The sequence below is a fragment of the Thalassophryne amazonica genome, chromosome 3 (genome assembly GCF_902500255.1).
Source record: "Thalassophryne amazonica chromosome 3, fThaAma1.1, whole genome shotgun sequence".
Lineage (NCBI taxonomy): Eukaryota > Metazoa > Chordata > Actinopteri > Batrachoidiformes > Batrachoididae > Thalassophryne > Thalassophryne amazonica.
In genome coordinates this window covers 103,213,588-103,226,153 of record NC_047105.1, presented here as the reverse complement: position 1 = coordinate 103,226,153, position 12,566 = coordinate 103,213,588, and the positions used below count along the sequence as shown (strand labels likewise).

Genomic DNA, 12,566 nt, shown 5'->3' with positions numbered 1-12,566 from the left:
AGACCTGTTTCTTTGCTTCCACAATTTTCCAAATTATTAGAAAAGTTATTCAATAATAGATTAGACAAATTCATAAATAAACATAAATTACTTACTGATAGTCAATATGGATTCAGAGCACATAGTTCAACATCACTTGCATTAACAGAATCAGTTGAGGTGATTACAAACGCCATAGACCACAAATTACATTCAGTTGGAATATTTATAGATCTTAAAAAGGCTTTTGATACAATCAATCATGACATATTAATCAGTAAACTTGAACAGTATGGGATTAGGGGGTTGGTGTTGCACTGGGTGAGAAGCTACTTAAGTAACAGAAAACAGTTTGTGAAGTTGGGGGAATATACATCATCATGCTTGGACAATGCTTGTGGCGTCCCACAGGGGTCAGTATTGGGTCCAAAACTGTTTGGGAAAATTGAAAATATGGTTTGACAGAAACAAATTATCATTAAACTTAAGTAAAACAAAATACATGTTATTTGGCTATTGTAATACAGACATACAGGTTCAGTTACAAGTCGAGGGGGTAGATATTGAAAGGGTACATGAAAATAAGTTTCTGGGGGTGATAATAGATGATAAGATAAACTGGAAGACTCATATAAAACATATACAAAGTAAACTGTCAAGAAGCATTTCAGTTCTAAACAAAGCGAAACATATTCTGGACCACAACTCACTCCGCATTCTTTACTGCTCACTGGTTTTACCATATTTACAGTACTGTGCAGAGGTATGGGGTAATACTTATAAAGGTACAACACAATCACTATCAGTAATGCAGAAAAGAGCTATAAGAATTATTCATAATACTGGCTATAGAGATCATACAAATCCACTATTTTACAATCCAAATTCTTAAAATTCACAGACTTGGTTCATTTTCAAACAGTACAAATCGTGTATAAAGCAATAAACAATTTACTTCCAGCAAATATTAAAAATATGTTTTTTAACAGATCAGGGGATTACAGTCTGAGGGGGAAATTTAATTTAAAGCATCAGTGGGCACGAACAACATTAAAAGGTTTCTGTATTTCTGTCTGTGGGGTGAGGATGTGGAACAGATTGGGAGTGGGGCTCAAGCAATGTCCAAGCATGAACCAGTTCAAACAGCGGTACAAAAATATGTTTTTTTCTAGGTATAGGGAGGAGGAAGGGTAATGAGGGTTAGGGTGTTTTTGTTTTTTGCTTCGGCTTGTAAATATATAGTATTTTGTATGTAAGTAGGTATGTGTAGGTGTATATTTATGTTTGTGTATATATGTGTGTATATGTTTTATATATATATGTGTATGTATATATATGTGTATGTATGTTGATATATATATATATATATATATATATATATATATATATATATATATATATATATATATATATATATATATATTGGTTTAGGTGTGTAGGAATCTATGTGTATATGTGGCAAATTACTGGTTGTGGGGAAGAAGGGGTAGGGATAAATAAGATGATGCTTCACCCTACCCCTTTTCGGACATGTTGGGTACACAGTTGGAACTTTTTTGTTGTTGTCTTTACTGATCTATCTTGTAATTGTTGTTGTATCAAATGTTCGAAATAAACAGTTTTCATTCATTCATTCATAAATGAATGAATCATTAAACATGTCCAGTTCAGTCAAGTTCAGTCAAAAAGACATTTGCACAAGTAGAAGCTCCCTTCCCCATTGTGCACAACTCACAATCATTAGAATAGTCAAATTCATATTTCAGTAATTACTCTGTCCTGATTACAACATTGAAAGCAACCACACAGTCAAAGAGGACATAATTAAATGTTGAAATGACTAGATTGAAAAAATGATTTCATTTTGAATTTCAATTCATTTTCATTTATATAGTGCCAAATCACAACAAAGTTGCCTCAAGGCGATTCACACAAGTAAGGTCTAACCTTACCAACACCCAGAGCAAGCACACAGGTGACAGTGGTAAGGAAAAACTTCCTCTGATGATTTGAGGAAGAAAAGAAATGTGACTAGAAAACATACATTAATCTTTAACAGACATACTGCAGTCATTGTTACATCATCTTCTGTTGTGTTTTTAAGAAATATCTATCTATATTATAATAGCCAAGTGGCCTCTGTGTGCGCATGTGTGTGTGCGTGTGTGTATGGCTTTGATCACGCAAACCCTGGGGAGAACTGACATTTGCTGCTTGGCATGCTTATGTATTTTGGGTCAAGGTTGAACACTGCAAAAACAGAAAGTTTTTAGGACAAATATTTGCAGAGGTTTGAGGTTTAACTGGTTTATGTTAGTTTAACAGTGTTGTTAGTGTTAATGATTTATTGTGTTTTTGTAGCTCAGTTGGCTTATACAGTTTAGATAAGTCTAATGTTGCTCTTACCATGAGTGGCTGAAATTTCATGTTGGTACCATGAGTAAAATGTTTAGTGGTTTTAATGTCTTCAGCCACTGTCTTTGTTTGTCAAATCCAAAGCACCTGCTTACAGCAGCTGTGTGTGTGTGAGTGCCTCTTTGATCAGGGACAAACAGAGCACAGCTGACATTTGCTGTTTGGCCAAAACGGAACACTGATGGGACTAATAGTTTTAGAGAAACAACGAATATTAGCTAATGTTGCTAATTACATTTTGGGTTTACATGCCTTTCCAGTTTGGGGGTTTGAGGTTTTAAATGTTGTTATTGTAGTTTATGTTAGTTTATCAGTGTTGTTAGTGTTACTGATTTATTGTGTTTTTGTTGCTCAGTTGGTTTCCTCACTTTAGATAAGTCTCATGTTGCTATTACAATTAGTGACTGAAGTTTCATGTTGGTACCATGAGTGAAATGTGTAGTGGTTTTAATGTCTTCAGCCACTGTCTTTGTACGAGTACGAGGAATGTGCAGAGCAGGAACAAAGGTGAATGGGGACCAGCGGACTAAGGAGTGCAAAAGGTAAGCAAAGAGAGTGCAGAAGGACTGATAAACAAACACAGAGGAGACTAAAAGATACCGGAGGAAACAAACACCAGCAAACTGATCCCTTGAGGACAGAGGAGTAAAAATGTGCTCAGGTGCATGGGTATACATCATGACAGGAAGGCTGTTCTGCCTTTATTCATTTGTCATGGTCACGGGGGGGGGCTACTGAAGCTGAAGGCTGAAGGCTACTGAAGCCTATCCCCAGCAGTCGCAGGGGGGCAGTGGGGTACACTGAACGCCTCTAAGTCAGAATCCTGCCTAGACGAAGTGATACAGAAGCAACGTGGATTTTTGGTTGGCCCCTGATAGCTGGGCCCACCTTTATTAGTGGGGAGCCCGGTAAGCAGAGCCGTTCGTGACTGGAACGCCAGTCTTTCACAGGGCCACATATAGTGCTCTGTCTTTATTTTCTGTTACAATTCTTGTACCTGTTAAAAGATGCCAACCCAGCCCAAGATATTCACTAGTCCTCAGGGGTATCTGTCAGATCCCATAATTTCAGAGCTGAATAGGAAGCAGCTTTTATGGGTTTACTTATGAAACATCTGAAATTTTTCACTGATTGACTCCATAATATGCTTACACTACTAACCACAAGGAATAAGGTGTTACGTTATTGTTTACCTTCAGTCAGTTTATCAGCAATGAGAGAGCTGTCTGTGCCATCAGTTTCAGGTTTGGTGACCACCATGGAGGTTAGAGGGGTGACAAAGCTGTATCGCAGGGACATGTCCAGGCCTTTGGCTGTAGCACTGGCTTTCTCCAATTGAGTACCAGTGTTACTGGGGAAAAACAAATGAAAAAGAGGACATAACTGTTTAATAATTAAATTAATCTACACTCAACAAAAATATAAACGCAACACTTTTGGTTTTGCTCCCATTTTGTATGAGATGAACTCAAAGATCTAAATCTTTTTCCACATACACAATATCACCATTTCTCTCAAATATTGTTCACAAACCAGTCTAAATCTGTGATAGTGAGCACTTCTCCTTTGCTGAGATAATCCATCCCACCTCACGGGTGTGCCATATCAAGATGCTGATTAGACACCATGATTAGTGCACAGGTGTGCCTTAGACTGCCCACAATAAAAGGCCACTCTGAAAGGTGCAGTTTTATCACACAGCACAATGCCACAGATGTCGCAAGATTTGAGGGAGCGTGCAGTTGGCATGCTGACAGCAGGAATGTCAACCAGAGATGTTGCTCGTGTATTGAATGTTCATGTCTCTACCATAAGCCGTCTCCAAAGTCATTTCAGAGAATTTGGCAGTACATCCAACCAGCCTCACAACCGCAGACCACGTGTAACCACACCAGCCCAGGACCTCCACATCCAGCATGTTCACCTCCAAGATCGTCTGAGAGCAGCCACTCGGACAGCTGCTGAAACAATCGGTTTGCATAACCAAAGAATTTCTGCACAAACTGTCAGAAACCATCTCAGGGAAGCTCATCTGCATGCTTGTTGTCCTCATCGGGGTCTCGACCTGACTCCAGTTTGTAGTCGTAACCGACTTGAGTGGGCAAATGCTCACATTCGCTGGCGTTTGGCATGTTGGAGAGGTGTTCTCTTCACGGATGATGCGAAGGAGATGTGTTTCACTGCATGAGGCAAATGGTGGTCACACCTGATACTGACTGGTATCCCCCCCCCAATAAAACAAAACTGCACCTTTCAGAGTGGCCTTTTATTGTGGGCAGTCTAAGGCACACCTGTGCACTAATCATGGTGTCTAATCAGCATCTTGGTATGGCACACCTGTGAGGTGGGATGGATTATCTCAGCAAAGGAGAAGTGCTCACTATCACAGATTTCAACTGGTTTGTGAACAATATTTGAGGGAAATGGTGATATTGTGTATGTGGAAAAAGTTTTAGATCTTTGAGTTCATCTCATACAAAATGGGAGCAAAACCAAAAGTGTTGCGTTTATATTTTTGTTGAGTATATTTTGGCATAAAAACGTATTAGTGAGGAATTTTTTGGTGGAGTCCCATCTTTTGACAGACCTCTTCTCCAGTAGCTGTTGGATTGTGAGGTAGGCCCACAGGCGCTCTGTGAAATTCCCAAAAATGTAATTCTCATCTGGGTAGATTACATCCCAGTCCATAGCACTGGCATGTCCGTGAACCTGGAAGTCCTCTTCCGGCTGGAGAAAACAATAACTGCTAAGAATGTTGATGATCAAAGGTTCCTCCCAAAATGATTGCTTCAATGATTTACATTAGGCAATGTTAAGGAACTCAAATTTGTGAGATTAATCAAATATACTTGTTGTCATTTACTGGCACAAATCTATGCTATGGTAGTCTTGATTAAACTGATCTATTACATCCATGACTCACCCCCTTGGCAAATACTTCCACCGCCAAGTTGTTCATGTCACTGTCCCTCATCTGACCAGCGACCACAATCTCTGAGCCATTAAACAGCTGGTTGAAGTGGTTGGTGGTCAAAACGTCCACTGTGTTGTCAGGGTAACGCAGGTCCACATCTGAGAGCAGAGGGCTGGCCACTTCATCATAGAAACCCTGGAGATCCAAAGGTAAATACCCAAAACTATGTGTAGTCCCTTTTATATTCTAAATCTGTCTTTGCTTTTTGTTGTTAGGTGTCTTTTCCCCACCCACCTGGAGTTGAAGTGTTGCATCTGAAGCTTCATAGATTCTGCGGGCAAGTCCTTTGTTTTGTTTGCTCATGACATCAAGGAAAGAGTAATCCACATTATTTCCAAATCCAAGACAGAACAGAGACATGCTGCCATTGATAGCATTGCGTACATTCTCCTGGATTTTCCCAAGGTTTGACACTCCTTCAAAACACATATATATGAGGCACTAAACTGCAAGATTCACATGTCTATGACTTAGCAATTGGCTGACATGCCAATTTATTTCATGATCAAATAACAACATCTTTGGATATATAGTATTATATATTTTGTAGGTTTGTTTGTGATGTATTTAATAGCCCTATGTGTGTCCCCCTGACCCTCAAGGACTACAGATGGAAATTAGCTGTTGCAGCTACAATCTGGTACAAACATCTCTGCTTGATGAGCATAATGTAATTGTATGCTGTCCTTGTACAAATAAATGGAAATGAAATGAAATTAAACCCTCAGCCATTCAACAAACTTGATCCAATCAGACCAAATCAGACCAAAACTCCTTGAATTATTTTGTTGGCAATCAGACAGACAGACACACACACAGGACAGAAAATCAACCAATTAAAACAACAAACAAACAAACAAACCTTGATGTGGGTAGTTAGAAATCTACTATTAAAAAAATTTACAGAGGCTATTGCTCAGTTTAACTTCTCAGTCTTCACAAGATTATACTGTGGTTTTCTCTGTCAAATATCTTTTACTTGCATTCCCACATACCTGCTTTTCAACAACTACATGAATGTTTGCTAAGTCTGTAACTCAAATTGAAAGAAGGGAGAAGCCAAAGGGACTTGCACAGCATTCCACTTTGATTATGCTAATCTGGATGTGGGAATTTACTGCCACCTATAGATTGATTGAAAACCAAAACATTTAGCAACTCTGTCCACGGCTACATCGGAGACCACCAAACGGGCCCGCAGCTACATCGGAGACCGCCAAATTAAATTTAAATATATTGGTGCTATTGGAATCAGTTGCCATCAGATGTATAAATTTGTGATAATCTGAACTGTTTTAAAAGAATGGTCAAGTCATTTCTGCTTAACAGTATTCTAGAAAGTCAGTCTCTGCAATTTAATAATAATAATAATAATAATAATAATACATTTTATTTGTAATGCACTTTACATTCCATGGAATCTCACAGTGCTACAGAGCAGAGACTAAAAACAAACAATGTACAGGGTCAAGAACAATAAAATGTATTCATAAAACATAACCACACAGATAAAATCAAACATTTTAAACATTTTAACATTTTTAACATTTTAACAGGCCCTTTTAAATAAAAATGTTTTGAGGCCTTTTTTAAATGCCCCTCAGGGTCTCTGGAAGGGCATTCCAGAGCTGTGGGGCTGGTGCAAGCGGTAGGTGGACGTTGTGGAGCGTAGGGTTCTTGGGGCGGTGTGTGGAGTGAGTTCACTAAGGTAGGCAGGGGCAGTTCCATGTATGCACTGGTGTGTAAGGAGACAGAGTTTGTACTGAATTCTTTGTTGAATGGGCAGCCAGTGAAGGGATCTGAGGACTGGAGTGATGTGGTCATATTTGCGCCTCCTCGTCAGGACCCGGGCAGCACAGTTCTGAATGTGCTGCAGCTTTTGTAGACTTTTGCCAGGGATCCCGACGAGGAGGGCGTTGCAGTAGTCCAATCTGGAGGAGACAAAGGCATGGATCAACGTCTCTGCGTCGGATTGGGAGAGGGAGGGGCAGAGTTTTGCGATATTTTTAAGGTGGAGGAAAGAGACCTTGCAGAGGTGAGGGATGTGAGAGTCGAATGTGAGATGTGAATCAAATCTGACACCAAGGTTTGTAACGGATGAGGACATGGAAATGTTATGGTCAAAGATCGAGATACTGTTTAGGTTTGAGAAGGACTGGGTTTGGTGAGGGGTACCAATAAGGATGGCTTCTGTTTTGCTACTGTTCAGTTGAAGAAAGGTGTCAGCCATCCATGCCCTTATCTCCTCCAGGCAACAGTGAAGTGCAGATGGCAGAACTGTGGTGGGAGTGGAGTCCATTTTTATATACAGCTGTGTGTCGTCTGCGTGACAATGAAAAGAAACCTTGTGTTTATTGATTATCTGACCGAGTGGGAGCATGTAGATGGTGAAAAGAGTTGGCCCGAGGACCGACCCTTGAGGCACTCCGCAGCTAACTGTATGAGGTGATGATTTGGACTGTCCTAGGGTCACAAACTCTGTCCTGCCCGTGAGGTATGACATGAACCAGTTGAGTGTGGTCCCAGAAAGTCCAACTATAGACTGGAGGCGATGAAGTAGGACGGTGTGGTCCACGGTGTCAAAAGCAGATGATAAATCCAGTAGTAAGAGGAGTGATGGTGAGCCCTGGTCCGCAGTCATAAGCAAGTCATTCATGACGCGGATCAGGGCTGTCTCTGTACTGTGAGCTGATCGAAAACCGGACTGAAATTTTTCATACACGTTATGGATGTGAAGATGACTGTGGAGTTGGGCTGCTACAACTTTTTCCAGGACTTTGGAAAGGAACGGCAGGTTTGAAATGGGTCTGTAGTGGGCCAGGATTTCGGGGTCGAGTGAGGGCTTTTTCAGATGGGGCGAATGACAGCAGTTTTGAGAGCTGGAGGAACCTGACCGGCATGTAATGACTGGTTAATTATTGCTGTGATTAATGGACTGATGGCTGTAATGTGAGATTTTAATAATGCTGTGGGGAGAGGATCCAACAAACAGGTGGATGGCCTCATGCTTTTTATGATCCTCTCCACCTCTGTCTGAGTGATGCCTGAAAAGACAGAAAAACTGTTGAGTGGAGTTGAGAGAGTGATGTCAGAGGGAGATGGGGCTGTAACAGGGAGGGCTGACCGGATTGATGCCACCTTATTTGTGAAGAAGTCCATAAACCTATTGCATTGATCTGTACTGCTGTCGGCATGTGCGTGTGTGGGAGATTTGAGCAGAGAATTTATTGCTGAAAATAGCTGCTTGGAGTTTCCAGTGCTGTTTGAGATTTTTAGTGAGAAATATTGGGACCTGGCTATGGCGAGTGCTCTGGTGTATGATTTTTGATGATCGCGGTAGGCCTGTTTGAATACTTGTAAGCCACTGGAGGTGTATTTCAGCGGTTTTCATTTTGCGGAGCTCTGTAGTGTACCAGGGGACTGACTTGGAAAATGTAACTGTTCTTGTTTTGATTGGTGCATGAGACTCAAGAATATTGTAGAGGCTAGAATTGTAATAGTCAACAGATCCACTGACTGATGTGAACTGTGTGACTAGTGAGATGTCTTGTATATCCTGGTTAAAAAGGTTGCTGTCTATTGCTTTTATGTTTCTAAAATGGATTTGGCGTTTTGTTTTATTGTATGGGCCTGCTAAAGGCAGTTCCATGGAGATGCACTTATGGTCTGACATGCCTAAGTCATTTACTTGCAGGTTGGTAATGGAAGCACTGTCTGTAATAACCAGATCCAAGGTGTGACCTTTAGTGTGAGTGGGTACTGTGACGTGTTGTGTGAGATGCAAACAATCCAGGAGTTCAAGGAATTCTGCAGCAGGGCGGTTTGTGGGGGGGTCTATGTGCAAATTGAAGTCTCCCAGTAGAAGTGTGTTATAGGTTATTGCACAGACTGATGTAAGAAAATCCTGCAAATTCATTAATGAATCCAGGGTGTGGTTTTGGAGGGCGATAAATGAGAAGTATTGATATTGTTTCTGTATGTGGTTTGCATTTGAAATGAAGACATTCGAATGTTGTCAGCTCTGGCAGTGGGAGGGGAGTTACAGTTAGATCCTTGTGGTAGATGACAGCGAGACCTCCACCCCGGCCGGTGGTCTGAGCCCTCTCCAGGTAGGTGTATCCTGGAGGACAAGCTTCATTTAAAGCCAAATACAACCCTGGTTTGTGCCAAGTTTCTGTAAGGCACATAATATCAACTTTTTTGTCCAGTATATGATCAAAGATTAGACTGCTTTTATTTGTTAGTGATTGGGTGTTGAAGAGTTCTATATTTATTTTGGAGATTGACTTGGATTTTGGGAAAGTGCAGAGAAGGCGGAAATCCACCCCGCATTTTCCAGACCTCCGGTGTTGTGGTTTATTGATCCTTGTGTTGGTCGTGCTCTGATGACGCAGCCGGTGACGTGTTGAGTGGGCGCCGCGGAGATGCAGCCGGTGGAGACGGTGGGGTCCCGGTGGAGACGAGCTGATGGAATAATCTCCGAATTTGTGGAATATGGGCGATCTGCGTGCGGGTGCATTCCCCATCGCTGACTGGAGCCGCCGGAGGATGATGTGCCGGCCCGGGATGTAGCTGCAGCGAAGCTAGCGTGCATGGTCTGTCCAAGATAGACACGCCGCTCGTGGGCTTCGATGGCTCCGTCCCGCTGATCGCCTCACATGTCCGGGACACCGTGAGCACCTCAGCGCTCGCAGGGAGGACACAAGGATGGAGGTGAGTTTGATGCAGTGGGGTGTAGGATGAACAAAGTGAGAATGCCTGTAAGTTCCGGATGTTGCTCCTGTTAGCGATGGTGTTGACATGATGGCTCTCCTCTGCTGGGCAGCTCAGCGGGCCTGGACACTGGTGGATGTCCCCAGATAGCAGCAAACAGATGGCGATAACAAATGAAATGGTATGTCTTGGTTTTAGGGCAGCTTTAGTATATGTTGACGAACGACCGAAGAGGTACGGATGAATGAAAGTGGCAGCCAGGACATATTTACCATATCCAAAGTGTTTGTAAGACCGGTTTATTGTCAGCTTATTTGAAGATGGTGATTTAGTTCCATAAGAGTAATAGTCTGTTTGTGTTTGACCAGTGTCAAAAAGAGCAAGATTACTCAGCAGTGCATGCATCAAAAGAGCTGTAACTGCTCCTGCCATACCTGGCGCCACCATCTTCCTTCCTGCCGCCATCTTGAAGTCAGAATCAGGTTAGCACTATTTACTTCTTAGTTTTTTCTAGTGTTTTTATTATTTTTATTTATTTATTTAGATTTTATCGTGTTCCCCATTGTGTTTATGTAAGGACCACAATAAAATGTCATTTGACTTTCTTGTGTTAACCTTGAAATTTCATCAATTGTATTAGACATATGTTTTTGTTTATGTTGTATATGGAATTTCTAAATAAATAAATAAATCAATGAGGATACTGAGTTACTGTGCAAGTCTCACATTGATGTAGAAGTCAGTGTTACCTTCATTTGGCATTCCGTCAGTCAATAAAATAATCATGTCCACACTCCTGTCTGGAAGCTTGTTTTTCTTTCGGTCTTTCAACAGCAGGTGCACCGCCTTCAGTACGGCATCATTAATGTTGGTGCCTGAAAAACATTGACACAATGTCAATTTTGACACAATGGCTTTATAAAAAAGTGTGAATAAGTGCTCTGTTCCAACTTAAAACAGGATCATTACAAATCACTGACTCACTCACTCATCTTCAACCGCTTACTTCAATTGGGGATCACGAGAAGTCATACGGTGTGAGGCAGGGTGCACCCTGGATAGGATGCCTGTCTGTCACAGGGCCTCATATAGATAAACAAACACATTCACACCTATGGACAATTTAAAGTTTCCAGTCCACCTAACCTGCATGTCTGGATGTGGGAGGAAGCTGGAGCACCCGTAGAGAACTCACGCAAAACAAGGGGAGAACATGCAAACTCCACACAGAAAGGCTACATGGGAATCAGTCCCATGAACTTCTTGGTGTGAGACAACAGTGCTAACCACTAATCCACTGTGCTGCCCATCATTACAACTGTAGCAGGAAAAAAACTGATGGATGAATAATTGTGATTTTGCTAGAATTTAAATCCTATAAGTTCTGTACAAAATACTGCAGTTTGTGGTTTTTCCAAAAATTTAATTTCTTTATAGAAACAATAATACTGATTTATTAATTTAATGGATGTGAAAGTCTTACCTCCTCTGGCAGATAATTTCTCTACATAGGTCATGGCTTCTGACACATTTTGTGGAGTTGCCTTGACAAGAGTTTTCTTCCATGAGATAATTTGATAGTCAAACTGGATGAGAGCAAAGTGGTCGTGCTGGTGGAGATCTTTCAGAATGGCAAGCAGAGCTTCATGGGTCTATGAGGGTTCAAAGGTTCACATATGAAAGTGTGAACACAGATAAAAACACAAATACACACAAAAAGCTTCTTACCTGAACCATCTTTCTTCCATCCATTGAGCCACTCCTATCAATTACAAAGATGACATTTTTGGGGACTCTCTGAAGATCGGGAGGTGCAAAGAAGTGGACAAAGTATCCATTCGCCATCTGCAGGAAAACAGGGGTTGGTAAAGTTAGACCTTACCCTTGTGGAGCACCTTGCGGCAACTTATATTGTGATTTGGTGCTATATAAATAAAATAAATTGAATTGAATTGTGTGGAAGTGGCATGTTGGCTTGGTGGTTAAGCACTGTTGCCTCACGGTAAGAAGGTCATGGGATCGCTTGCCACCTAGTTCATTCTATGTGAAATATAGATGTTCTCCCCATGTTCGCATGGGTTCCCTCAGGGTACTCTAGCGTCCTCCCACTTCCAAAAACATACAGGTTAGGTGAACTGGTGTATGAAGAGGTATGTGTGTTGGTGTGAATGAGTTTGTCTGACTATATGCGGACCTGCGATAGACTGGAGTCCTGTCCAGGGTGTATCCTACCTCATGCCCTATGACTGCTGAGATTTTCAATTAACTTTTGACTGGCAGTGTAACAAAATGGAATAGCTATAAAAGTAAGTATGTCACCATCTACAGAGGAAAGGAGACAAGTCTGGCTGTGAAAATCTTCGTGGAATCGCTTTGCTGTCTGTTGCAGGCAAAGTTCTTGTGTGGATTTTCAACAACCATCTGAGATCACTAGCAGAAAACATCCTTCCTGCAACCGAGAGTGACTTTTGAGCATCAAGCGGGA

At 41.4% G+C, this 12,566-nt stretch overlaps 1 protein-coding gene across 1 annotated transcript in view; it reads right to left on the bottom strand.

The window, feature by feature from the left end:
* The window catches only part of LOC117507345 (inter-alpha-trypsin inhibitor heavy chain H3-like), a 71,394-nt gene that overhangs the window by 48,298 nt on the left and 10,530 nt on the right, over positions 1–12,566 (bottom strand). The window contains exons 8-14 of the mRNA XM_034167191.1: positions 11,810–11,926; positions 11,565–11,733; positions 10,831–10,956; positions 5,603–5,784; positions 5,318–5,503; positions 4,982–5,121; positions 3,588–3,745 (exon numbers count right to left, since the gene is read on the bottom strand). Of these exons, the coding sequence (XP_034023082.1) occupies positions 3,588–3,745; positions 4,982–5,121; positions 5,318–5,503; positions 5,603–5,784; positions 10,831–10,956; positions 11,565–11,733; positions 11,810–11,926 (1,078 nt within the window). The remainder of the gene's footprint in view (positions 1–3,587; positions 3,746–4,981; positions 5,122–5,317; positions 5,504–5,602; positions 5,785–10,830; positions 10,957–11,564; positions 11,734–11,809; positions 11,927–12,566) is intronic.